The sequence below is a fragment of the Pan paniscus genome, chromosome X (genome assembly GCF_029289425.2).
Source record: "Pan paniscus chromosome X, NHGRI_mPanPan1-v2.0_pri, whole genome shotgun sequence".
Taxonomy (NCBI): domain Eukaryota; kingdom Metazoa; phylum Chordata; class Mammalia; order Primates; family Hominidae; genus Pan; species Pan paniscus.
Window position 1 is genome coordinate 3468620 of NC_073272.2, and position 25916 is coordinate 3494535.

Below are 25916 nucleotides of genomic sequence, written 5' to 3' on the forward strand. Positions count from 1 at the left end.
AAATGCCTACAAGAGAAAGCAGGAAAGATCTAAAATTGACACCCTAACATCACAATTAAAAGAACTAGAGAAGCAAGAGCAAACACATTCAAAAGCTAGCAGAAGACAAGAAATAACTAAGATCAGAGCAGAACTGAAGGAGATAGAGACACGAAAAAACGCTCCAAAAAACCAATGAATCCAGGAGCCGGTTTTATTTAAAAGATCAACACAATTGATAGACTGCTAGCAAGACTAATAAAGAAGAAAAGAGAGAAGAATCAAATACACGCAATAAAAAATGATAAAGGGGATATCACCACTGATGCCACAGAAATACAAACTACCATCAGAGAATACTATAAACACCTCTATGCAAATGAACTAGAAAATCTAGAAGAAATGGATAAATTCCTCGACACATACACCCTCCCAGGACTAAACCAGGAAGAAGTTGAATCCCTGAATAGACCAATAACAGGCTCTGAAATTGAGGCAATAATTAATAGCTTACCAACCAAAAAAAGTCCAGGAATAGATGGATTCACAGCCAAATTCTATCAGAGTTATAAGGAGGAGCTGGTACCATTCCTTCTGAAAATATTCCAATCAATAGAAACAGAGGGAATCCTCCCTAACTCATTTTATGAGGCCAGCATCATCCTGATACCAAAGCCTGGCAGGGACACAACAAAAAAACAGAATTTTAGACCAATATCCCTGAAGAACATAGATGCAAAAATCCTCCATAAAATACTGGCAAACGGAATCCAGCAGCTCATCAAAAAGCTTATCCACCATGATCAAGTTGGCTTCATCCCTGGAATGCAAGGCTGCTTCAACATACACAAATCAATAAACGTAATCCAGCATATAAACAGAACCAAAGACAAAAACCACATGATTATCTCAACAGATGCAGAAAAGGCCTTTGACAAAATTCAACAGCCCTTCATGCTAAAAACTCTCAATGAATTAGGTACTGACGGGATGTATCTCAAAATAATAAGAGCTATCTATGACGAACCCACAGCCAATATCCTACTGAATGGGCAAAACCTAGAAGCATTCCCTTTGAAAACTGGCACAAGACAGGGATGCCCTCTCTCACCACTCCTATTCAACATACCGTTGGAAGTTCTGGCCAGGGCGATCAGGCAGGAGAAAGAAATAAAGGGTATTCAATTCGGAAAAGAGGAAGCCAAATCGTCCCTGCTTGCAGATGACATGATTGTATATCTAGAAAACCCCATCGTCTCAGCCCAAAATCTCCTTAAGCTGATAGGCAACTTCAGCAAAGTCTCAGGATACAAAATCAATGTGCAAAAATCACAAGCATTCTTATACACCAATAACAGACAGAGAGCCAAATCATGACTGAACTCCCATTCACAATTGCTACAAAGAGAATAAAATACCTAGGAATCCAACTTACAAGGGATGTGAAGGACCTCTTCAAGGAGAACTACAAACCACTGCTCAGTGAAATTAAAGAGGACACAAACAAATGGAAGAACATTCCATACTCATGGATAGGAAGAATCAATACCGTGAAAATGGCCATACTGCCCAAGGTAATTTATAGATTCAATGCCATCCCCATCAAGCTACCAATGACTTTCTTCACAGAATTGGAAAAAACTACTTTAAAGTTCATATGGCACCAAAAAAGAGCCCGCATCGCCAAGTCAATCCTAAGCCAAAAGAACAAAGCTGGAGGCATCACGCTACCTGACTTCAAACTATACTACAAGGCTACAGTAACCAAAACACAGATATAGCATGGTACTGGTACCAAAACAGAGATATAGACCAATGGAACAGAACAGAGCCCTCAGAAATAATACCACACATCTAAAACTATCTGATCTTTGACAAACCTGACAAAAACAAGAAATGGGGAAACGATTCCCTATTTAATACATGGTGCTGGGAAAACTGGCTGGCCATCTGTAGAAAGCTGAAACTGGATCCCTTCCTTACACCTTATACAAAAATTAATTCAAGATGGATTAAAGACTTAAATGTTACACCTAAAACCATAAAAACCCTAGAAGAAAACCTAGGCAATACCATTCAGGACATAGGCATGGGCAAGGACTTCATGTCTAAAACACCAAAAGCAATGGCAACAAAAGCCAAAATTGACAAATGGGATCTAATTAAACTAAAGAGCTTCTGCACAGCAAAAGAAACTGCCATCAGAGTGAACAGGCAACCTACAGAATGGGAGAATATTTTTGCAGTCTACCCATCTGACAAAGGGCTGATATCCAGAATCTACAATGAACTCAAACAAATTTACAAGAAAAAAACAACCCCATCGACAAGTGGGTGAAGGATACGAACAGACACTACTCAAAAGAAGACATTTATGCAGCCAAAAGACACATGAAAAAAATGCTCACCATCACTGGCCATCAGAGAAATGCAAATCAAAACCACAGTGAGATACCATCTCACACCAGTTAGAATGGCGATCATTAAAAAGTCAGGAAACAACAGGCGCTGGAGAGGATGTGGAGAAATAGGAACACTTTTACACTGTTGGTGGGACTGTAAACTAGTTCAACCATTGTGGAAGTCAGTGTGGCGATTCCTCAGGGATCTAGAACTAGAAATACCATTTGACCCAGCCATCCCATTACTGGGTATATACCCAAAGGATTATAAATCATGCTGCTATAAAGACACATGCACACGTATGTTTATTGTGGCACTAGTCACAAAAGCAAAGACTTGGAACCAACCCAAATGTCCAACAGTGATAGACTGGATTAAGAAAATGTGGCACATATACACCATGGAATACTATGCAGCCATAAAAATGGATGAATTCATGTCCTTTGTAGGGATATGGATGAAGCTGGACACCATCATTCTCAGCAGACTATCGCAAGGACAAAAAACCAAACACCGCATGTTCTCACTTCTAGGTGGGAATTGAACAATGAGAACACTTGCACACAGGAAGGGGAACATCACACAACGGGGACTGTTGTGGAGTGGGGGGAGTGGGGAGGGATAGCATTAGGAGATACACCTAATGTAAATGACGAGTTAATGGGTGCAGCACACCAACATGGCACATGTATACATATGTAACAAACCTGCACGTTGTGCACATGTACCCTAGAACTTAAAATATAATAAGAAAAACCCGTAAAAAAAAGTAAAACAATAAAATAAAATAAAATAAGCAGCGAGAATGTCAATTATTTAATTTCTTTGTGATTACTAGTTAACCATTTGTTAAAAACTAAAATGGTTTCTCAACTCAAATAAATGCAAGGATATATCAAATACTTTAAAACATTAAAGATGAAGTGTTAACATAAATAATTACTAGTGACTTAACTACTAAATATCTTTAGGTAGAGTGGTTATTTCTAAGCATATAATGAAAGCTAAGAAACATAAAAAAGGTTAATAGAATTAAATATAACATATAACCTTTATTTAAAAAAAGAGCAAATTTTGTCAAGGCATAAATAATAACTAAATGGGAGAGTATTTGCAATACCAGTAACAAAGGGCTAATATCTTGAAGGCAAAAAATCCCTTTCTACTAAAATATGATTACCCTCATAGAAAATTGCAAATATCAGTTAAAATATAGATGGACACTAAACAAGAAAATACTTTAAAATTGTAAGGTAATTAAAGATAATTCCTCATTTATCAAAAATTGTCAAGCACCTCATTGTATACACTTGCTGTTTCCTCTATCTGGGATGCTCTCCTCATAAATCTTCACTTGGCCAGCTCTTTCTCAAGATTAAATATCATCTCCTCATTGAAGTAGTTCCTGATCAAAAGCTTAATTTAAATATCTCCCCGAACAGTTTTCATTATAGCAACCATTACCGTCTGACCTTATCTCACTCATTTAGTTGTGTTTTATTTGCCCCCTGAGGTTTCCCAAGGGTATGTGTAAATCCTCAGTGCCTAAAATAGAGCCTGATCCACAACTAACATTCAATAAACCTGTAAAAAATTGCCAAATGAATAATAGCTACCACGATTCCTGCCAGCTTCAAGATGCGATAGTGATCATAAGTAGAAATAGGGAAGCCAGGAAAGGTAAACTTGGGTAAGATTTGCCCAACTGTCTATTATACACACAATTGCAGAGTACCCACAAAACCAAGAGCATTGGAAATCTCTTTGCAAAAGGAATTATTTTCCCAAAATGAGTAAAATATTAGAGAAAAGTATATATTTTCAAATGATATATGTCATTTTTCTTATGTATTAGCCCCTCCTATGTGTCTAATTTAGCCTAATATTTATTATCTAAGCAACAATTCTGAACACTTGGTGGGAAATTTTTAGCAATATCTACAAACTCAGACCTACTCGACAGATTAGGAAACAGAAGTTTCCATGGTTTTATAGGTGATCGTGTGGCTGCATTTTGTAATTTAAATTTAAAAAATGTCTTGGTGATAAACAGACACCTAGAGCTTTTGTCTGATCAACTGGAATAAAATGTGAAAACTTTCTATGGAAACCTCAGGGGAACGAAGGTGAGGTTGGTGATTTCACTGTGTTAGCAAATGGAAATGCATTGGGAGTGATGACGAATGTTATTGTCTGTGTTCCTGGGCGATAACACAATTGCATTCCAGTGGCTTTTAATGAGTTTTCACTTGAGATACAGTGAGTACATTTGCATGTCAACTACAGAGACCAAAAATATATTTCTTGTCATCACTGCAGGAGGAGAAATCATTTCTGTGCTGTATAAAGTAGAAGGAAAGTAGGTTCACGTACTGCCTTTTGTATTAACGATAAATAATTGAGTTCAGTTAGCTTGTTCTTACACAATCTGAGGAAGAAGAACTGAGTACAGTGGCTCCCATTTTGTAACAGTTTGTTATTTTTTTCTGGGATGACCTGAAGCTAAGAACATGGGGGTAGAGACATGTCTCATAATTTTTTTTTTTTTTTTTTGAGACGGGGTCTTGCTCTGTCACCCAGGCTGAGAGTGCAGTGGCACAATCTTGGCTCACTGCAACCTCCCCCTTCCAGGTTCAAGCAATTCTCCTGCCACCACGCCCGGCTAATTTTTGTATTTGTAGTAGAGACAGGGTTTCACCGTGTTGGCCAGGCTGGTCTCGAACTTCTGACCTCAAGTGATCCACCTGCTTCAGCCTCCCAAAGTGCTGGGATAACAGGCATGAGCCACAATGACAGGCCCCCAATTTTTTCTTAAAGGTCTAAAAAAGTGTTTTCTTCCAACATAATATTCCGTACACTGCAGATGGTCTTTTATTTTGCTTATTGGTAACTGGCCTAAGAGATTTTACATTTTATTGAAATAAATCCTATGTCATTATTATAAACTTCTGCATTGCTTAGAAAAAAAGACATAAAAATTTTTTTACTTAAGGTTATTACATCTGTGTAACTTTCTGTATGTGCTTTTAAAGTCCTTGTGCCATTGAGTTATAGGGCTTTGACTTCTGGGTCTAACAAGGACACCAAGTTCTGCTATATCTTAAACACTGACAGCAATTACAGCCTTATCTTCAGGCCCAGTAGAAGATGCTAATCAAAGTAAACTGCGTTGATGAGATGCAGGGCCAGAAATTAAAACTATTCAACTCCTCAAGGCCCGAGGACTATTGCGGAAGAGGTGGGCATGTGAGATTGTAAGGGCTGATATTAAGAGAAAAGTAGCTCAGTTTCTCTAGGAATTAACCATTAATATCAAAGGCACACTAAAGCAAAACCAGTATCTAGGTTGCTGTGTCAGTTTAACAAGGCTTTCTTGGAGCATGAACTCACTCCTTCATGCAAAATGATAAAGGTTACAAGGTTTATAGAAATTATATTTTATAGTCAAGATGATTAAACTTTTATTATAAAATTTCAAAGACACAAATTTAATTTGCCGCATCCTGTTTTTAATTAGGGCTTATTGTTTGGGATATTAAGCCTCCTCTCTCAAAGAATAAAGATTTTCACCTTTTTTTTTTTTTTTTTTGAAATCTTTGAGTTACTGCTTTGGTTAAATGAATGACTTATTTTACAATGACCCATGACCCTATTTCGTGATATCAAGCATTTTAAACTTTTTATCTTTGACGAACTTTCCAAAGTCAAATTCTAACTTGATTCCTCATTAATTTTTTGATATGAGTCCTCTGAAGTCCAAAAGAGACATATTTGTCTTATTTGGTATAAAAATCATACAAGAAGCATCGTCAAATATAAAATGGTGTTTGACTTTCTTTGGGCTGTATTTATGGAAATGTTATTGATATGTGCTCCAAAATTATGGGAAACTCTTATAATTCTGAAATAACTTCTGTATGTTGTGAATTATAAATTTTATGTTAAATTGTTGTATGCTACAGAAGTAACCAAAATTTCCTTGTCAATGGTGGTTTTAATAATGGCCGTCCTGGCTGGGTGTGGTGGCTCACGCCTGTAATCCCAGCACTTTGGAGGCCAAGGCGGGTGGATCACGAGGTCAGGAGATCAAGACCAGCTTGGCCAAGATGGTGAGACCCCCGTCTCTCCTAAAAATACAAAAATTAGCCGGGCGTGGTGGCACAGGCCTGTAATCCCAGCTACTCAGGAGGCTGAGCCAGAGAATCACTGAAACCCAGGAGGCAGAGGTTGCAGTGAGCTGAGATCATGCCATTGCACTCCAGCCTGGGCAACAAGAGTGAAACTCCATTTCAAAAAAAGAAAAAAATATACACCCCTGATTTGAAACAAGACTAGGATACACGGTAAAGAATGTTTATTCACTAAAGTTTTGACAGACTGAAGGCCATTATTTCAGATTGGAAATAGGAAACTTAAAAGAACTACATGGACATTGGGTCAAAGAACATGGGTTGAAATGTGCCTGGCAGTAGCCCAAAAGTAAATGCTCTTCGAGGTGCATGTGAAGGAACTGTAGGAGGGAAATGGGATAATTCACATCTCCGCCAATAAATAAATGTAGCCACACTAGCTTGGGGGATTTGAGGTGAGACATCGAAAATACTAAGTCATGGTGAGGGCTGGAAGACAAAAGAATGAATCACTTCATAGGAATGGCTGTGGGGAAGGGCTTGAAGGAGTCATCCTCTGACTTCCATGTGAACCATGAACATTAAACATGGAGAAATGAGGAGCGGCAGCAGATCGGTTTGGGATGCATCTTCAGGGGATGCTGAAACAACAACAGCATTTGGTTTGCTCTACACCCCTGTCACCCCTCGCCCGCAAGCCCAGGGAGTGGTCAGCAGTGGGGCTTTGTGACGTCGAAGCCACCCTAGGGGTGCCATTGGATGGGACACTGCCTGTATGATCAAACAAAGCTCAAGGGTGTGGCTTTGCCTTGTCACCAGGAGGGTATATATAGGGAGGGCAAGAGCTCTGGGCCTCTGCGAAGATTCAAAAGCTACAAAGCTTTCCGCAGACATTGACAAACCAATATATACAATGGGCCAACAATCCAGTGCTGGCGGGGTGAAGAGAAGCACCCCGTGTGAATCCAACGAGGTGAATGAGACGGTAAGATTGTTAGGTTTTGAAGCGAAGGCGAGGGTGAAAGAAAGACACACAGAGCAGGGGCGGCTCAAACAACAACACAGGAATATTGCAGACAATTGTGGAAGTGGTGGGCCCGCTTAATGCCAGAGCCCACCGCCGCTTACAGGCTGGGGTGCTTGTAGGTATGGGTGGGAGGGGCCTGGGCAGTATGGCTTGCTGCCCGGCAGGATATTGATAAGATGTTCTTAGCATCAGGTGGTTTGGCCCTTTTTCTGCTGGAATATCATTGTGGTGTTCCTTAAAACGTTGCCAAGCAAGATATGATAGGGATGTTTCTTTAGTTGGGCCTTCGTCCGCCTTGCGGACAGGTGGTTAGGCAGGATGTTTCTCACGGCCTGAACCCCCATGGGATGTTTCACTTTGACCAAGGTCTGCAAAATAGCAAAGAACTTACAGAATGGTGCAGTTTGGACTAACAGATGACCCTACCCACGCTCCTCTTCTTCTTCCCCATAGATCCCTACTCTGTGATTCAACCTTGTTCTTCTCTGGATCAAACCCCTTCCTCAACCTGCATTCCTTCTTGTCATGAAGCCCCCCGTGCTATCCAGTCTCTATCCTGTTCACCCAAAATAATGTCCTCCTGGCCTCTCCCTGTTTTCTTAACAGATGCCAGAGACGTCAAGGGGGGACTCACAGCCAGAACCCGCTCCTAAGAAATCAAAAGCATCGGACTCCTCGACCGTATTAGTGCTTTCCTACAGGAGAGAGGTTAGAAGACGTTACTCCGTCTCCGATGAATTGGTGAATGACCACTCCCGAGAGAACCGAATCAACCGCCTCCAAATAGACGAGGAAGAATTCACGCAGATTTCTGTGCAAACAGCTGCAAACCAGAAGGAAGATGCTGCCGTTAACCTTGGGCAATGAAAATAAAGTTTGAGAAGCTGATGGCTGTGCATATCTCTGCCTGTTTTCTGATGGTGGTGCGGGGGGGGAAGGGAAGGGAAGAGGTAGGCATTTGAGAAGGGAGGGATATGAGGTCCTGTAGGGTTGCTGGACAGACCCACAGGTGGACAGTAAGCCAGACATTGTAAATAAGGCCTGGGGGAGGACTGATTCCTAAAGAAAATTTCCTTCTTAAAATTTTATCTCACAGGAAGTGGAGATGTGTATATGTTCACGCAACTGTACCCGGCAGCACATAGTTCTGCTGAATGCACATATCGAAGGTATTCCCATCCCCTTTCCATCTGATATTTTCCTAGGTTAGAAATATATGCTTTATAAAGAGTAAACGTTCTGTAAAACACAAAGCACAATACAAAAGAAGATAGTAGATGTAGGAGTAAGTAAACGGCAGGAAAGCATTGCTTGTAATGAAATGATTGAAAAGCCAATTCTAAAACAAAATGTTCAATGCATCTTAAATATTTGTTACTGTTTTAATGACCTCAGCAGTCTTTAATCAAGATAAGTATGCTTTAGAAATGTGTTGATATCCGCAAAGTGTGAATATTCAAAATCGCCATGACTTGGGAAAAGGAAAGTAAAACACTCTTAAGTATGAGGAGCTTTTTTCCATGGAATGTGAACTGCAAGGTGGTGAGAAGGGTTAGGTGTGATGTGGTGAGATCATTTTTAGGAGAGTGTGTCTATTATCGGCTTCCTAACACTTCCATTTTGCATGATAATTTCCTGAAATTCGTCATTTAATTAAGGCTATAGATTTTGATTACAATGTGTCTTAAAATGTCAAACAGTATAATATTTATAGTGAAAAAGAAAACTGCTTGGCGGATACACATCGGTTAGCGGGAAAAGACACCACAGGGATTCACCATGGAGTCACCCGTGGATGGGGTTTTAGTTTCTGTCTTTGAATTGACCTTCACATAGTGTCTACGTCTTGAGAGTTCAGGGGATGTTGGAGAGATCATTAGGTAAAACAAGAAGGTCTTCTCAGGACACATGAGGGAGTTAAATAAAAATGCAGGAGCAATTACAATTTTAGTTATTTGTAACTGTGGTTTGCTAAGTCATAACACTGTCATGGATAACATGAAAAAATAAAATATACTAAATATCAATAGACAAAAACCAGTTTGCTTTTCTCCAACCAAATACCTAAATACCTAGCACTGATTTCCAGAACAAAATCCCCCACGTACCATCTTTGGAATAAAAGAATATTCTTTCAAGTTGTCGGACCACAAGGTAAAAACAAAAAATCCCAATGCTTTTTTTCTTACTCTTTGATATGTACAATTGAAGGTATTCCTCATTGCAAACTAATATTTCCATCCAGCACGTGACATTAAAGAATTTTTCATATTTAGGATAGTAATACGGGATCACATTCTTTAGCCTTAGGCATTGCAGAGGAAAAACAAACAAACAGAAACAAACCAAAACTAAGCTGAGAGAGGCGGAGCAAGAAAAGCAGAATAGAAGGCTGCACAGATCAGCCCCCTCGCAAGGACACAAATTTAGCAACTATCCACACAGTAGAAAACACCTCCATAAGAACCCAAAATCAGGGGAACTCTCATAGTACCTGGTTGTATCACTGAAAGAGGCACTGAAGAGTTAGAAGAAACAGTCTTAAATCGCTGACCCCACCCCTTCCCTATCCTAGGCAGTGGCAGTGTGGTGTAAAGAGCATCTCTGGAAGCTGGAAGAGCAAGAGCAGAGCAGTTGTGGGTCACTGAACTCAGTGCTGTCTCTTACAGGAGAAAGGAAAACCAGACCAAACGTAGCTGACTCCCATCTGGGAAGGGAGCATTGCAACCACCTCTAGCCAGAGGGAAATTACCCATCCCAGGAATCAGAACTTGAGTTTCTGCAAACCTTGCCACCAAGGGCTAAAAAACTGTTCCAGGTTTCTCAGACAACCTTAAAGGCAGTCTAGGCCATAAGACCTGTAACTCGTAGGTGAGTTCTAGCGTAGAATTGGGCCCAGAGGCAGTGGATTGTGGCGGGTATGTGGAGGGGTGCACATGACCTACTGAGATACCAGCTGGGGCAGCCAAGTGAGTGCTGGTGTCACCCCTGCCCTAGCCCCAGACTGCCCAGCTAGCGGCTCCATGAAAGACCCCCTCCTTCCACTTGAGGAGATGGAATAGTGAGGAGCGTTTTTTTTCTTGCATCTTGAATACCAGCTCAACTACAGCGGGACAGGGCACCGGTCGGGGTTGTGAAGCCCCTGTTCCAGGCACTAGCTCCTGGATAACATTTCTAGACACACCCTAGGCCAGAAAGAAACCTGCTGCCTTGAAAGAAATGAAAAGAGAACACCTATACACTGTTTATGGGAATGTAACTTAGTTCAGCCATTATAGAAAACAGTTTGGTGATTTCTGCAAGAACTTAGAATTACCATTCATCTCAGCCATCACATTACTGGATATATACCCAAAGGATATATATCATTCTACCGTTAAGACATATGCATGCGTATGTTCTTGACAGCACTATTCACAATAGCAAAGATATTGAATCAACCTAAAGGCCCATCAGCAGCAGACTGGATAAAGACATTGTGGTACATAAACAGCATGGAATACTATGCAGCCATAAAAAAACGAGATCATGTCTTTTGCAGCAACATGGATGGAGCTGGAGGCCATTACCCTAAGCGAACTCACGTGGGAACAGAAAATGGAATACCACCTTTTTCCATTTCTAAGCAAGAGCTAAACATCGGTACGCATGGACACAAAGAAGGGAGCAACAGACACCCGTGTCTACTTGGGGGTAAAGGATGGGGAGGAGGGTGAGGATTGAAAAGCTACCTGTCAGCTATTATGCTGATTACCTGGGTGATGAAATAATCTGTACACCAAACCCGTGTGACACACAATTTCCCTATATAACGAGCCTGCACGTGTACTCCTGAACCTAAAATAAAAGTTAACAAAAATTTAAAAATAAAATAATAAAAAATTAAGAAGTCTCACAGAGGTAGAGAGTAGAATGGTGGTGACTAGGGGCTCGGTGGTGGTGGCTGGAGAGACATTGCTCAAAGGATACCAAATTTCCGTTAGACTGAAGGAATAAGCTCCAGAGATATATTGTACAACACGGTGACTACGGGTGATCATAATATGTTGTATTATTGATAAATGCTAAGAGAGTAGATGTTAAGTGTTCTCAATACAAAATGATAACTTTGTGGGATGATGCATATGTTAATTAGCTATATTTATTCATTCTACAATGTATATACTTCAAACATTAGATACATGATAGATACATTCCATTTTATCTGTTCAGTTTAAAATAATAAAAATAAAGAAGAAAGACATGTCCAAGTGTTCTGCCTGGGAAGATGGGCCTGAGAGAGTCTTACATAGTTAATCATGTACTATGTTTTTCTGTGCAGGACAGCAGAGGGAGTGGGGCTACCTGAGAGCAGCACATAGTCAGTAAATGGCCTATAACAGCTCTACTTCCTTTCTTGAAGAATCAGAATGGTGAAAGAAACCAGTGTAATGTTTCTCATACCCCTAAGAAGGACACTAAAGTGTTTTAAAGAGAGTTGGATCTGAAGGTGCCCTGTGGTTGGGCTTGAGGGATGACATGAAAATGTTCTGCATGAATCAGCCATTTAGGGCCAGATGGGATGATACGCATCTCAGGAGATGTTCGATGGATACGACATTGGGAAATTCTGAGATTCTGAATTGACTAGGTGTGAGACTCATGCATATTAAGTGCAATTACATAAAATGGCATTGCATTTCTCATTCGGCCAAGCATTGTAACCAGGTATATTCATGTGCCAGCTATTTCAATAGAAAGTGCTAGCTCTCACAACCGTTTGCATTCCAATACAATTTTCTGAATGTAAGAGAAAGAGATATAGTTATAACCAAGGTGTTAATCAATGAGAATAGTTTGCATCTCATCTTCTCTATTCTGCAGAAAGGCCCTTGAAGAGCATATTGCATCATTTTCCTCATGGCCAAGAAAATCAAGAATCACTGATCTGGCCAGGTGCAGCGGCTCATGCCTGTAATCCCAGCACTTTGGGAGGCCGAGGCGGGCGGATCACCTGAGGTCAGGAGTTTGAGACGAGCCTGGCCAACATGGTGAAACCCTGTCTCTGCTAAAATACAAAAAAAAAATTAGCTGGTCGTGGTGGCGGGCGCCTGTAATCCCAGCTACTGGGGAGGCTGAGGCAGGAGAATTGCTTGAATCCAGGCAGTGGAGGTTGCAGTGAGCCGAGATCGTGCCACTGCACTCCGGCTTGGGTGACAGAGCCAGACTCTGTCTCAAAACAACAAAAACAAAAACAAGAAATCACCGATCCATTTGAAAGTCAGCAAATATTTTGTCATTGACTAAATGTAGACCCTAGAGAGTGATCCCCATACACCACACTACAACTTAAGACTGATTCTGTTTCTTAATCATCCTTTGGAGGTCATCACGTTTTTGAACTCTTGTAATAACAGGGGACTTGAACGCATTTCAGACAGCAAACCTCGTCCTGTGTTATCTTATGCTCTGGGAGGAATTAAAAGACAAGGAAGTAAGGAAGAAAGAAAGGAAGGAAGGGAGGGAGGAAGGAAGGGAGGGAGGGAAGGAGGGAGGGAGGGAGGGAGGAAAGGAGAAGAGGAGAGAAGAGAAGAGAGGAGACGATCTCTAAACCTAAATTGGTAGAAAGCTTCACAAGTCTGAATACTTAAAAAGTTAAATTAAGTAGCTAAAGATGTTTTTGAAAAGCATCTGAGCAAACAACAAAATGATTCTGAAAAATATTTGGTAATGTAATAATGACAATGGGTTATTTCTTCTATCCGTGATCTCCTACAATATATTTTAAGCCAGATCACGTTTTTCCTTTGATGAAAACTCCACAGAGTTTTCATCTTGATGAAAATAAAATCCAAATTCCTAATAAGGCCGTACATGATGTGGGCACCTATTACCTCTCTGACATTAATACTTATTCTTCTCATGAATCAATCACTCTGCTTCTATCACACTCCCCAATCTGTGACTCTTGTAACTCACCATGCATGTGATTCCTCTAACCTGCCATCCATATCAGGGTCTTTGCACACTTCTGCTGGAAGGTTCTTCTCTAAAATATCCACTATGTATCCTCATTTTCTTTTCTTTTCTTTTTCTTTCCTTCTTTCTTTTCTTTTCTTTTCTTTTTTTTTTTTTTGAGATGGAGCCTTGCTTTGTCGCCTAGGCTGGAGTTCAGTGGTGCATTCTCGGCTCTCTGCAACCTCCGCCTCCTGGTTTCAAGCAATTCTCCTGCCTCAGCCTTCTGAGTAGCTGAGATTACAGGCGCCTGCTACCACGCCTGGCTAATGTTTGTATTTTTAGTACAGATGGGGTTTCATTGGTTGGCCAGGCTGGTCTTGAACTCCTGACCTCGTGATCCGCCTGCCTTCGCCTCCCAAAGTGCTGAGATTACAATCGTGAGCCACCACGCCCGGCCTGTGTATCCGAATTTTCTTAAGGTCACTAGTCAGAAGTCACTTTATTGGAAAGGCTATCCTCCATTTAATGGTGAAGACGTTAAATGGTACTTGTACTTCTTTCCCAAAAAATGACACTTTTATCAGTTATTTTACTACAGTACCTGGAACACGTAAACTTTCAAGAAATATTTGGTGAATGAATGCATGTTAATCTGAATTTAGTATTGCAGTCTTCATTACTAGAAAGCATTTACATGTTTTAACTGTCAGGGAGCAACGCTGGTAAGTGATTAATTCCCTATCAATAAAATGGATAGAGTACTATTCATGCTACATGTTCTCACAGTTGTGGCAAGGGTTATTAAATTGCCAACTGTAGTACTAAACTTATATTAATGTTGTACTCATTAGTATTACTCTTGTTATGTTCAGAGGAAATATGGAATAAAAGTAAGATCATGGGCCTGGTTCAAATCTGAAATTCTGCTACGTCCTAGTTGGGTGATCTAGGTCAAGTTTCTTAACTCCTCTGAGTCTTAGATTCTTCGTATGAAAAATGGAAAAAATGCTAGCACCTACTTCTCAGGATTGTTTTGAAAAACAAATTAATTAATATATTTAAGCTTTTAGCACAGAGCCTAGTACATACTGTGTGTGCAGTAATTACAAACTATTACTAGTGAGTATAATAGGATGTGAAAATTCATGACATCAAACAACTAGAACCGAGATTTATACACACACACACACACACACACACAGACATATGTATACACACACACACACACACACACAGACATATGTATACACACACACACACACACACACATATAATTGTTTTTGCAACAGAGTCTAGCTCTGTCGCCCAGGCTGGAGTGCAGTGGCGTGATCTCGGCTCACTGCAACCTCTGTCTCCCGGGTTCAAGCAATTCTTCTGCCTCAGCCTCCTGAGCAGCTGGGACTACAGGCGCGTGCCACCATGACTAGTTAATTTTTGTATTTTTAGTAGAGATGGGGTTTCACCATGTTGGCCAGGCTGGTCTCGAACTCCTGACCTCAGGCGATCTGCCCACCTCAGCCTCCCAAAGTGCTGGGATTACAGGCGTGAGCCACCGTGCCTGGCCTGCAGTAGGATTTTAGAGAGATGTGTTTGTGAGAGAGATTTGTGCCCAAAGGGTTTTATTTTAAATTTTTAAAATATTTATAAAATAGAGACAAGATCTTACTATGTGGCCCAGGCTGGTCTCGAACTGCTGAGCTCAAGTGATCCTCTCTCTTTGGCCTCCCACAGGCGTGACTCACCACAGCCGATCCACTCAAAGCATTTTAACTTAGGGAGGTGAGTGTTGACACAGACAAACCAATGCCATTGCAATATTTTCATGACTTAGATTTCCCGAGAGAAGGGGATATGCCCTACCACACAGGTTCACGGTGGGAAGCACCAGGGCTTGGCTTGGAAGCAGAGGCAGGAAGGAATGAGGAGCCCAAGCAACAGCCTTTATTATTAGGCTTTCCAAGGGAAAGGTCAGGCAGGGCAGGGTGAACAGCTTCACACTGGTAGTTTGAGTAATTACAGTAAGTTTGGAGCAACAGAGACTGCCTCTAGCTGTCTGGTACCCGGTGCTGGGTTGATTTAGGACAGAGAAAATATCAGCTTACTGTGTGAGAGTTAGATAAAGGAGGTGGATGCTTGCATAGGTAGGGTGTGTTCCTAAGTGAGTTGTTACTATTTGTATTAGTCCATTCTCACGTTGCTAATAAAGACATACTCAAGACTGGGTAATTTATACAGGAAAAAGTGGTTTAATGGACTCACAGTTCTGCATGGCTGGGGAGGCCTCACAATCATGGTGGAAGGCACATCTTACATGGTGGAAAGCAAGAGAGAATGAGAGCCAAGCGAAAAGGGAAATGCCTTATAAAACCATCAGATCTCGTGAGACTTATTCCTTACCATGGGAACAGTATGGCAGAAACTGCCCCCATATTCAATTATCTCCACTTGGCTCTGCCCTTGACATATGGGGATTATTACAACTCAAGGTGAGATTAGGGTGGGGACAGAGCCAAACCATATCGCTATTTTTAGGAATCAGCTAGTCCTGGGAGGAGCAGTCTTTCCCCAAGTCTATGAGGCCCCTCAAGCTGTCAAAATACTAGCCTGGCACAGTGGCTCGCAGTTGTAATCTCAGCACTTTAGGAGGCCAAGGTAGGAGGATTATTTGAGCCCAGGAGTTTGATATCAGCCTGGGCAACATTGCAAGACCCTGTCCCTACAAAGAAAAAAAAAAGAATTAGCCAGGTATGGTGGCATACAACTGTAGTCCAGCTACTCAGGAGGCTGAGTGGGAAGTTTGAGGCTGCAGTTGGCAATGATCGTGCCACTGTACTCCAGCCTGGGCAACAAAGTGAGACACTGTCTCAAAAAAAAAAAAGTCAAAACATTATAGGATACAGAAAATTAAGACAACATGATTAATGTGTGTGTGTAAGTATGCATTAGCTTGTGTGAATGTATACATGAGAGAGAGAACAAGAGAGAAAGAGAGACTATGAATACCCACAGCTTAGGGATGACTGAAGTAATTATTCTAGCAACGAGGAGTAAATTCTTCAACGTGACCTGCCGGGTGGTTGCTTATCTCCACCTTCCTTCCTTTCTAACATCCTAGTGATTGTTTCTGTCCCACATTCGCGCTATGGAAGTCATGCAAACAAATATAAATTAACAAATAGTATCGTTTGCCTTAGACCTATAAAGAAAGGTCTTTTGGAGTCATTGCATGAAATTCCAGAATTCTTACTTGGTTGGATTTAACTTTATTTGCAGGAGGAATTTTCTCTGATGGGATCAGTCACTTGTGGTGTGACGTATCTTCATTTTGATGTGGATAGTCCCACATAAAACAATTAAAAAAACAAAAATAAGTAAATAAAAATCTATGTTTTTAAGATTCTATATGAGTGCAGGACATGATCAATGATAAATAAAACAGCCCCGTAAACAGCACAAGCCTCCCGAATTTAACTATAGAGGATTATACAGTAGAATTTTTTGTTATTATTTTTTCTCATCATAATTTCAGAAGTTGGGAGCATGGGGCTGACACAGTGCTCAGTGCCACGGTCATGGGACCAGGGTTCTTTTTTTCCACTTGGCCACCTCTGACATGCTAGCTTTCATTCTTGTGCATCTCACCCCATGGTTGCAAAGTGGCTGCAGTTCCTCCAAGCATCACACCTGCACTCCATGCAGTAAGGAGGGAAAAAACCAAAGGCGGTAAAGAATCCAGTTAGATGATTTGATCCTATTTTAGTAGGAAAGCACAGCTTCTCTGCAAGACCCCACCAGTAGACTTCGGTGTAATCCTCATTTACCAGAGGCTGGGGAATGCTTATGTTTTCTATCTAAAATTGATCTCTGCAGCCAGGCATGGTGGCACATGCCTGTAAATCCAGCTACTCGGGAGGCTGAGGTGGGAGAATCACCTGAACCCAGGAGGCAGAGGTTGCAGTGAGCTGAGATGTTGCCACTGCACTCCAGCCTGGGCGACAGAGTGAGACCCTGCCTCAAAATAAATAAATAAGTAAATAATAAAAAATGAAAAATAAAATTGATCTCTGAAAATAGATTTGGTAACAATTTCATATCAGAAGAAAGAAGAAAGGAAGGGAGGGAGGGAGGAAGGAAAGGAAGGAAGGAAAGGAAGGAAGGAAGGGGAAGGGAAGGGAAGGAAAGGAAGGAGGAAAGGAGGGAGTGAGGGAGGGAGAGAAGGAAGGAGGGAAAGAAAGAAAAGAAGAAAACAGAAATGGAAGGAAATGAAGGAAGGAAAGGAAGGAAGGAAGGGGAAGGGAAGGGAAGGAAAGGAAGGAGGAAAGGAGGGAGTGAGGGAGGGAGAGAAGGAAGGAGGGAAAGAAAGAAAAGAAGAAAACAGAAATGGAGGAAAAAAGGAAGGAAAGAAGAGAGTGAGAAAGAGGGAGGGAGGAAGGGAAGAGGAGGGAGGGAGAGACAGAAGAGGGAGGGAGAAAAGGATAAAGAATGATTAACTTTGCCAAATTACTTTTGTCAATTTCAGATGTGAAAGTGGCATTCAGCCTTGGATCATTTTTAATTTTGTTTGTACCTAATCAGATTGAGGTAGAATTTTAATTTGGTATTCCCAGAATTACCCTATTCCCATCTGGGTCATCATTATTATCTCCAAATATTCTCATGACAAGATTTCTAAAAATGTCTGCAAGTTTGCAGTGAAATTGTGCATTGTTCTTAGAGTTGAAGAAATGCTACTGTTGCTGTGTAATTCTGTGCAGAAGAGTATTATCAATCACTAGAAAAAGCTTTTGAGAAAAACATCTTTAACGAAAAGAGTCCTAAAAGCACCACAAAGACGGTATCATACATAATGCAACTTGTTTTTTAGGTGCAACTGTGTGGAAAGCTCATTATGTGACTCCTAAATTCTACCCTGAAGGAACAGGTGCCTGCTATGGGAGTGGAATATGTTCATGGTCGGGGGATGTAACCTACCACGACCCACCACTCCTCTTTGACATCTCAAGAGACCCTTCGGAAGCCCTTCCACTGAACCCTGACAACGAGCCATTATTGGACTCCGTGATCAAAAAGATGGAGGCAGCCATAAGAGAGCATCGTAGGACACTAACACCTGTCCCACAGCAGTTCTCTGTGTTCAACACAATTTGGAAACCATGGCTGCAGCCATGCTGTGGGACCTTCCCCTTCTGTGGGTGTGACAAGGGAGATGACATCCTTCCCATGGCTCCCTGAGACCATGGGGACCACGTGTTACCCACCACAAACTTACTGTTACAACGGTCATAGGAGCAGAGCTCACCTGACTGATTCATTCCATTTGGGATAAAAACTGATGGCCCAACCCATTGTTTTATCCTCAGAAATCAGTTCTTTCAAGAGCTCGGTGAAATTAAAGTGGGCCCATAGAACAGTGAACCTGGAGGGGAGCATTTGTTGTATAATTTTTTTCTGGTATATAATTGTGCCATTGCCCAAGGAAAAGAGCAAATCAAGGTGACTTCAGCAGATTCTTGTAGAGCTTTTGTTCCTAGAATTCATGGAAGCATCAGGTCCAATGTCATAAGTTAGAAACTTCTGCTTGCAGATTCTATACCCAGGCATGCTAGCTTTCTAATAAATCATGATAAGTACTTAATTTTTTCATGAAGCAGAGGGTCACATAAAACTTGAAGTAGTGCTATTATAGTCAGTTTGACTTCTTGATTTTCTCTCTTTCCTTCTTTTCTCTTCCTGTCCGATACACATCTGGTTATGAGAAAAAATGCTGGGCTGAAGTTCTTGACTTTGCTTCCTCGTAGCTATATCATCGTGGAAATGTCTCTGTGATTTGGTTTCTTCATGTGTAAAATAAGGAAAACCAGTGTCTACTTCACAGAGTAGCTATGAGGATTACATGCATTAATTAATGTGAAATCGCCTTGTGTAGAATAAGCAGTCAATAAATGTTATTATTACAAATGTTGTTGTAAGCATCATCAATTGCAGTTAATCATGATTCCTTAAACACAAAATAAGAAAAATGGCAAAGAGTCAACATTTAAGAAAAAATAAAGAAACATGGCTAAAACAATTATTTAATTGAAGAAAGACATTTGGCAATACACATAGGAAGCAATTCAAAGCAGGATAAACAAACATAAATCCAAAATTTGAAGCATTTGTGACTGCAGACTACAAAAGACAAAGAAAGGATCTACAGATGGATGCAGGGCAGGTGAGCCCCAAATTGGGGCTTAGCCTGGGAGGGTTCTTGGCTTCCCTCAGGAAATAATTCAAGAGTAAGCCAGTGGTGGAAGCAACAGCTTTATGGAGAAGGTAGTGTCACAGTTCTGTGACCGCTCCTGCAGAGAACAGGAGCTCAGGGCACTGCTGCAGTCATATTTATACCCACTTTTAATTGCATGCAGATTAATGGGCAGTTTATGCAGAAATTTCTAGGAAAAGGGTGGTAACTTCTGAGTGCTCAGGTCATTGCCATAGAAGAGGCCAGTAATGCCCAGATGCTGCCATGGCAACGGTAAACTGACATGGCATGCTGTTAGGCATGTCTTATGGAATGCTGCTTCCATGTTTTAGCTAGTCCTCAGTTTGGTCCTCTGTCTGCTTCTGCTTCTTCTTCTTACCATTCCTGGGCTCAAGCAATCCTCCTGCCTTGGCCTCCCAAAGTGCTGGGATTACAGGTGTGAGCCACCACATGTGGCCAACAATGAATGTTCTTTATTTTATTATACTTTATATTTTGAGATAGAGTCTCACTCTGTCAGCCAGGCTGGAGTGCAGTGGTGCGATCTCAGCTCACGGAAACCTCTGCCTCCTGGGTTCAAGTGATTCTCCTGCCTCAGCCTCCTGAGTAGCTGGGATTACAGGCACACACCACTACAACCAGCTAATTTTTGTATTTGTAGTAGAGACAGGATTTAACCATGTTGACGAGGCTGGTCTCGAACTCCTGACCTCAAGCCATCCACCTGAATCAGCCTCCCAAAATGCTGGGATTATAGGCGTGAGCCACCGTGCCAGCAACAATGAATGTTCTTAATATCACCAGCCTGTGCACTTAAACATGATTTAAAATGGTAAATTTTGTTATGTGTTATTTTACCGTAATTAATTTTTTATTTTTATTTTTTTGAGATGGAATTTCCCTCGGTCGCCCAGGCTGGAGTGCAGTGGGAGATCTTTTCTCAAAAACAAAACAAAACCCCAAAAAACGACCGAACAAACAAATGCAATAACAACATCTTTTGCAATTTTTGAAGTTTGAAGATTACTTATTTCACTCAGAGCTCCCTTGTATTACTTGTCTTTAATGCTGTTCTCAAATTTGTGTGTGTGTGTGTGTGTGTGTGTGTGTGTGGAGAGAGAGAGAGAGAGAGAGAGAGGGCAGCTAGCAGGTCCTACATCACCCCAAATCCATCATTTTCTCTTTATTCAATTCTGCAGTGGTGCGATCTCGGCTCACTGCAACCTCCGCCTCCTGGGTTCAAGCGATTCTCCTTCCTCAGCCTCCCCAGTAGCTGGGATTACAGGCGCCTGCCACCACACCCAGCTAATTTTTTGTATTTTTAAGTAGAGACAGGGTTTCTCTATGTTGGCCAGGCTGGTCTCGAACTCCTGACCTCAGGCGATCCACCCGCCTCGGCCTCCCAAAGTGCTGGGATTACAGTCGTGAGCCACCTCACCCGCCCCCATTCTGCTATTTCTTATCCCTCTTTACATTGCCGCCACACTGCAATGTAAATGAACCTTTGACCTAAATGAACCAATTAATTATGCCCCCACTTCACTAATGGGCCAGTAGAGGGCGCTAGACAAACATTTCTCAACTACTCGGTCAATGCGTTCAAGCATGCCACAGGTGTTCTTGCCAGAGACTTGTCATTGATGTTTTCTTGAGCCATTAGAAGGAAATGGCCATGAGGAAAAGACTCGGTTTGTTTTATGTTAATCCAGGGGATATGATGGTAGACAGGTACCAACCAGACATGTCCATTTCAGACAGTCAAAGTAGCCAATCTGTCCTCCACAATTCAGCATTTTTAGAGAAATAAAAAATGGTGCTGAAACATGCAGAGTCTAAAACTGAATGTCTGCTTTTCAAGTTCCTTCTAATTATTGGCTAGGGAAAAATCAGTGTCACTTAACTTCTCTGTAGTGCAATGTCTCAACTTTAAAATGACTACAATAGCAAATGCTTCATAGAGTTGCTGCAAAGATTACATAGATAAATATGCTAAAACACAAGAGGCTGGAACGAGCACTTTAAGATGACAGTAATTTTATTTTATTACAAGAAAGACTGAGGTTGAATTTTCTTAACCCAGAACTTAGATTAGGAAGAAGTGGTCATTAAAATATACCATGCATTATTACTTATTATGGTCACCATTCTGTGCAATAGATCACTAAGCTTATTGCTCCTGGGAGGGGATAGATTTATTAACTTGCCTGATGTAATCATTCCACATTGTGAACATATATCAAAGCATTCCATGGTACTCTCTCTATATATAATATTATATATAATGATATATATAAAATATTATATATGATGTTATATATAAAATACTATATAAAATATTATATAAAATATTATATATAATGTTATATAAAATATTATATATAATATATAAAATAATATATAATATATATAAAATTTATCAATTAAAAATAAAAATAAAATGCTGACAAAATAAGAGGTGTTAAATGAATGTATAAGAAACATGAGGTAGCTGAAGTAGGAGTCTTACTCAAACCATCTGCCCTGATCTGTCTATCATCCCATGCTGGGACATGAAAAGGCACATATTCAGAGGACTGGGGGAATTGAGAGAGAGTGAAGGACAGACAGAGTCTTCATCAGGGACGCTCCCACACGGGAAGCCTCCTACCATGAACCTTAAAGACGTGAGTTCTGGAAGGTGTCTGAGAAGAGATTTTCTGCGGTTTTGCCAGAGAGCTGGCAACGAGGTGATGGGAGCAAACCCTTCCTTCATTATTATATTTTCCAAAACTCACAGCATTATTTTGGAGAATTGTTAAGGTAGTAGGAGGGAGATTTAAGAAATAGCCCCAGAGTGTCTTTGTGTTCACTGCCCTGCATGTTTGCCAGGAAGAACATATTCCTCAGGTATTAGTCTCGTGCTGCTGATAAAGACATACCCAAGACTGGGTAATTTATAAAGGAAAGAGGTTTAATGGACTCACAGTTCCACATCACTGGGGAGGCCTCACAATCATGGCAGGAGGCAAAAGGCACATCTCACATGGTGGCAGGCAAGAGAGAAAAAAGAGCCAAGTGAAACCTCTTATAAAACCATCAGATCTCATGAGGCTTACTCACTACCATGAGAACAGCGGAAACCACCCCCATGATTCAATTATCTTTCACTGGGTTCCTCCTGCAACACGTGGCAATTATGGGAGGTACCACTGAAGATGAGCTTTAGGTGGGGACACAGCCAAACCATATCACCTTAGGTATGGAGAGACTGAAGAAATGAATGTGCCATTTTTGATCTTTACAGAGGGTTTCAAATTTGCAAATGTTCAAAAATGTTATCCCTCAAAGACCTTTGAGGAAAAAGTTAGTTGATTGACTCCAGCAAAATGGAATGTCATCCAAGAAAGGTGAGAGTAGCCAAGCACAGTGGCTCATGCCTGTAACCACAGCATTTTGGGAGGCTGAGGTGGGAGGATCGCTTGGGTCCAGGAGTTCAAGACCAGCCTGGACAACATAGTGCAATCTTATCTTTACTAAAAATTCGTTTAAAATTGCTGAGTGTTTACTAAAAATTTGTTTAAAATTGCTGAGTGGCACATGCCTGTAGTCCCAGCTACTCAGAAGGCTGAGGTGGGAGGATCACTTGAGCCCAGGACATTGAAGCTGCAGTGAGCTATGACTACACTACTGCACTCCAGCCTGGGTGACAGAGCAAGACCCTGTCTCAAAATACTACTACTACTACTACTACTAATAATAATAATAAAAAGAAGAGAGTACACAGGAAGCAGTGCTGAATAAATAAATGTATAAAACAAAGTCTGAATGTGTTAGTGCACAGTTGTGAAAATAATCTGGAGTTAACATTTCACATGGGAGGTAATTGAAAGAGCAGAGAAGAAAGAGAGAATGAGCATATGTTCATGTTTTTGTTTCGTCTGGGAAGAAGACATAGGTAATGACTATCTTTATACTTGATAGAAAATATAAGCTTAAATACGTGTGCTGACAGGTGAAAGGTGGTTACCACCAGAAAACTAGAAAAGATGTGTACAAGTTTCAGAGCCTTAATGGGAAATGCGTGGATTGAAGAAAACCTGATTCATGCAATCAGAGGTGGGTGGGAAAGAATTACACCGAAGAAGCAGAAAATCTGATATATGTAAAAAAGGGAAAATAATATAAAGTGAAACTGCAGGACTCAATCCAAATATAACCATGATCATAATAAACATGGATGGATTAAAATTCCTTTAAAAAAGATAGGCTTTCTGAATGGGAAAATAAACATAAAATCCAGACATACAGTAGTGTAGGAGGCAGCTTAATTAAAAACAAAATGTTGAAAATAAATGGATGCATTTGATATGATTCTGTTCCACTATCCAATCTAAGTAATGATCAATTATTTTATAGATTGTTCTTCAGTTTTTTTTTTGTTTTTTTTTTTTGAGACAGAGTCTCCCTTTATCCCTCAGGCTGGAGTGCAGTGGCGCGATCTTGGCTCACTGCAACCTCTGCCTCCCAGGTTCAAGCAATTCTCATGCCTCAGCCTCCACAATTGCTGGGAGTAGAGGCACCTGCCACCACGCCCGGCTAGTTTTTGTATTTTTAGTAGAGACGGGGTTTCACCTTGTTGGCCAGGCTGGTCTAAACTCCTGACGTCAGGTGATCCGCCCGCCTCAGCCTCCCAAAGTGCTGGAATTACAGGCTTGAGCCCCTGTGCCCAGCCTTCAGTTTGGTTTTGTCCAGTGTTTTCTCATGATTAGACTGAGGTTATGCATTTTTGGCAAAAAAATCATCAGAATTGATGTAAGTTTTCAGTGTGTCATGTTACGGAGTGCATGATGTCTGTATGTCCTGTCCTGGTGATGTTAAATTTCATCACCTGGATTAAGTGGTGTCTGTTGGAATTCTCCACTGTGAAATTATTATTTTTTCTGATCCAGGAAAGGTTAAGCAAGAGTCTGGCACCATTTGAAGTCTAATAAGAAACATTTACTACCTGATTTCTCTGAAGCCTGCTACCTGCGGGCTACATGTGCATAATAAAAACTTTGGTCTCCTCAACGCCTTATCCTCACCCAGACATTTCCTTTCTATTGATTACAGGTCTTTAATCAGAAAATCCTGGAATCCACCTACGACCTGGAAGTTCCTCACTTTGAATGGAATCCCACCTTTCTGGACTAAGCCAATGTACGTCTCACATGTGTCGATTGATGTCTCCTGTCCCCGTAAATTGTATAAAGCCAAGCTGTCACCCAACCACCTTGGGCACTTGTTCTCAGGACCTCCTTGGGGCTGTGTCGTGAGCCATTGGTTAAATGAATAACTCTTTTCAAATATTTTACAGAGTTTGACTCTTTTCATGGACATTAATTGGTGCCCTACACGTGGGGCCTCAGAAAAGACTCAGAATCCTTGACGAAGTTGCCCGAACCCGGAGCTAAGTTACCCGCAGGGCCATTGGAAGCCCTCCCTGGCTTTAGGTTTCTCCTCCAGTGGAACCGGTGAGTCCTCTGCAGCTCTGGACCTTCCATTTGGTGGATGGTCCTTGGTTCATTCTGAGCTGTTTTTCTACCTCCTTTTTATTTTTCTCCTAGGAAGTTGTTGTATAGGATCCTACTTTACGTTTGGTGGTGCATTCTAAATGGTCTTCTCCACTGCCCTTTCCCCCCCAAATTAATGTCGATTGGCCTGTGAGTACATTTGCGTGAGAGACTGAACTGCCACTTTTGTGGCGTAATTTTGAATTGCCAAATGAGAGGCTGACCTCCTCAGCTTGGAAAAGAAAGGGAGTTTTGCTCCTCCTAGCCAAAAACCACCCCTGGGTGGTAGGGGTTGAGTGGGAGTCTCTGGGGGATTGACTCCTGCCATGATGTGCAGTGACCCTACAGGGAACCGCACAACAAAATTAATTTTAAGAGGCTCATCCAGGAGACAGGTGTAAGAGCTGATCACTTGCTATGTTGAGCCCTGTCAGAGGTCTAGACCTCTGGAGAGAGAAACTCAGACACGTGAAAGGGTAGAAAGACTCAGTGGTGACACACAGTGTAGTCCCTCTCACAGCCAGCACACTTCAATCCACCCTACTAAAACCCAGGCCACAGTTTAGTTCCTCATTTTTAAATAAAAGTGGGAGACATAGCATGTAAGGATGAGGAAAGGCGGAGACAGCGACCCCCATTTGGGCACCCCTTTTGGTTCTCTGCTT

At 41.2% G+C, this 25916-nt stretch overlaps 1 protein-coding gene across 1 annotated transcript; it reads left to right on the plus strand.

The window, feature by feature from the left end:
• The first annotated feature begins 7425 nt into the window (after window positions 1-7425).
• On the plus strand, window positions 7426-8406 carry LOC129395359 (sperm protein associated with the nucleus on the X chromosome C-like). The gene is made up of 2 exons (XM_055106601.1): window positions 7426-7497; window positions 8146-8406. The coding sequence occupies exons 1-2, from the start codon at window positions 7426-7428 to the stop codon at window positions 8404-8406; spliced, it is 333 nt and encodes a 110-aa protein (XP_054962576.1).
• The last annotated feature ends 17510 nt before the right edge of the window (window positions 8407-25916 follow it).

Excerpts from the sequence above, each read along its gene's own strand:
- LOC129395359 (XM_055106601.1), top strand. The coding sequence starts at position 7,426 with ATGGGCCAACAATCCAGTGCTGGCGGGGTGAAGAGAAGCACCCCGTGT. Across the intron at positions 7,498-8,145 it reads CCAACGAGGTGAATGAGACG|ATGCCAGAGACGTCAAGGGG; the intron begins GTAAGATTGTTA and ends TTTTCTTAACAG.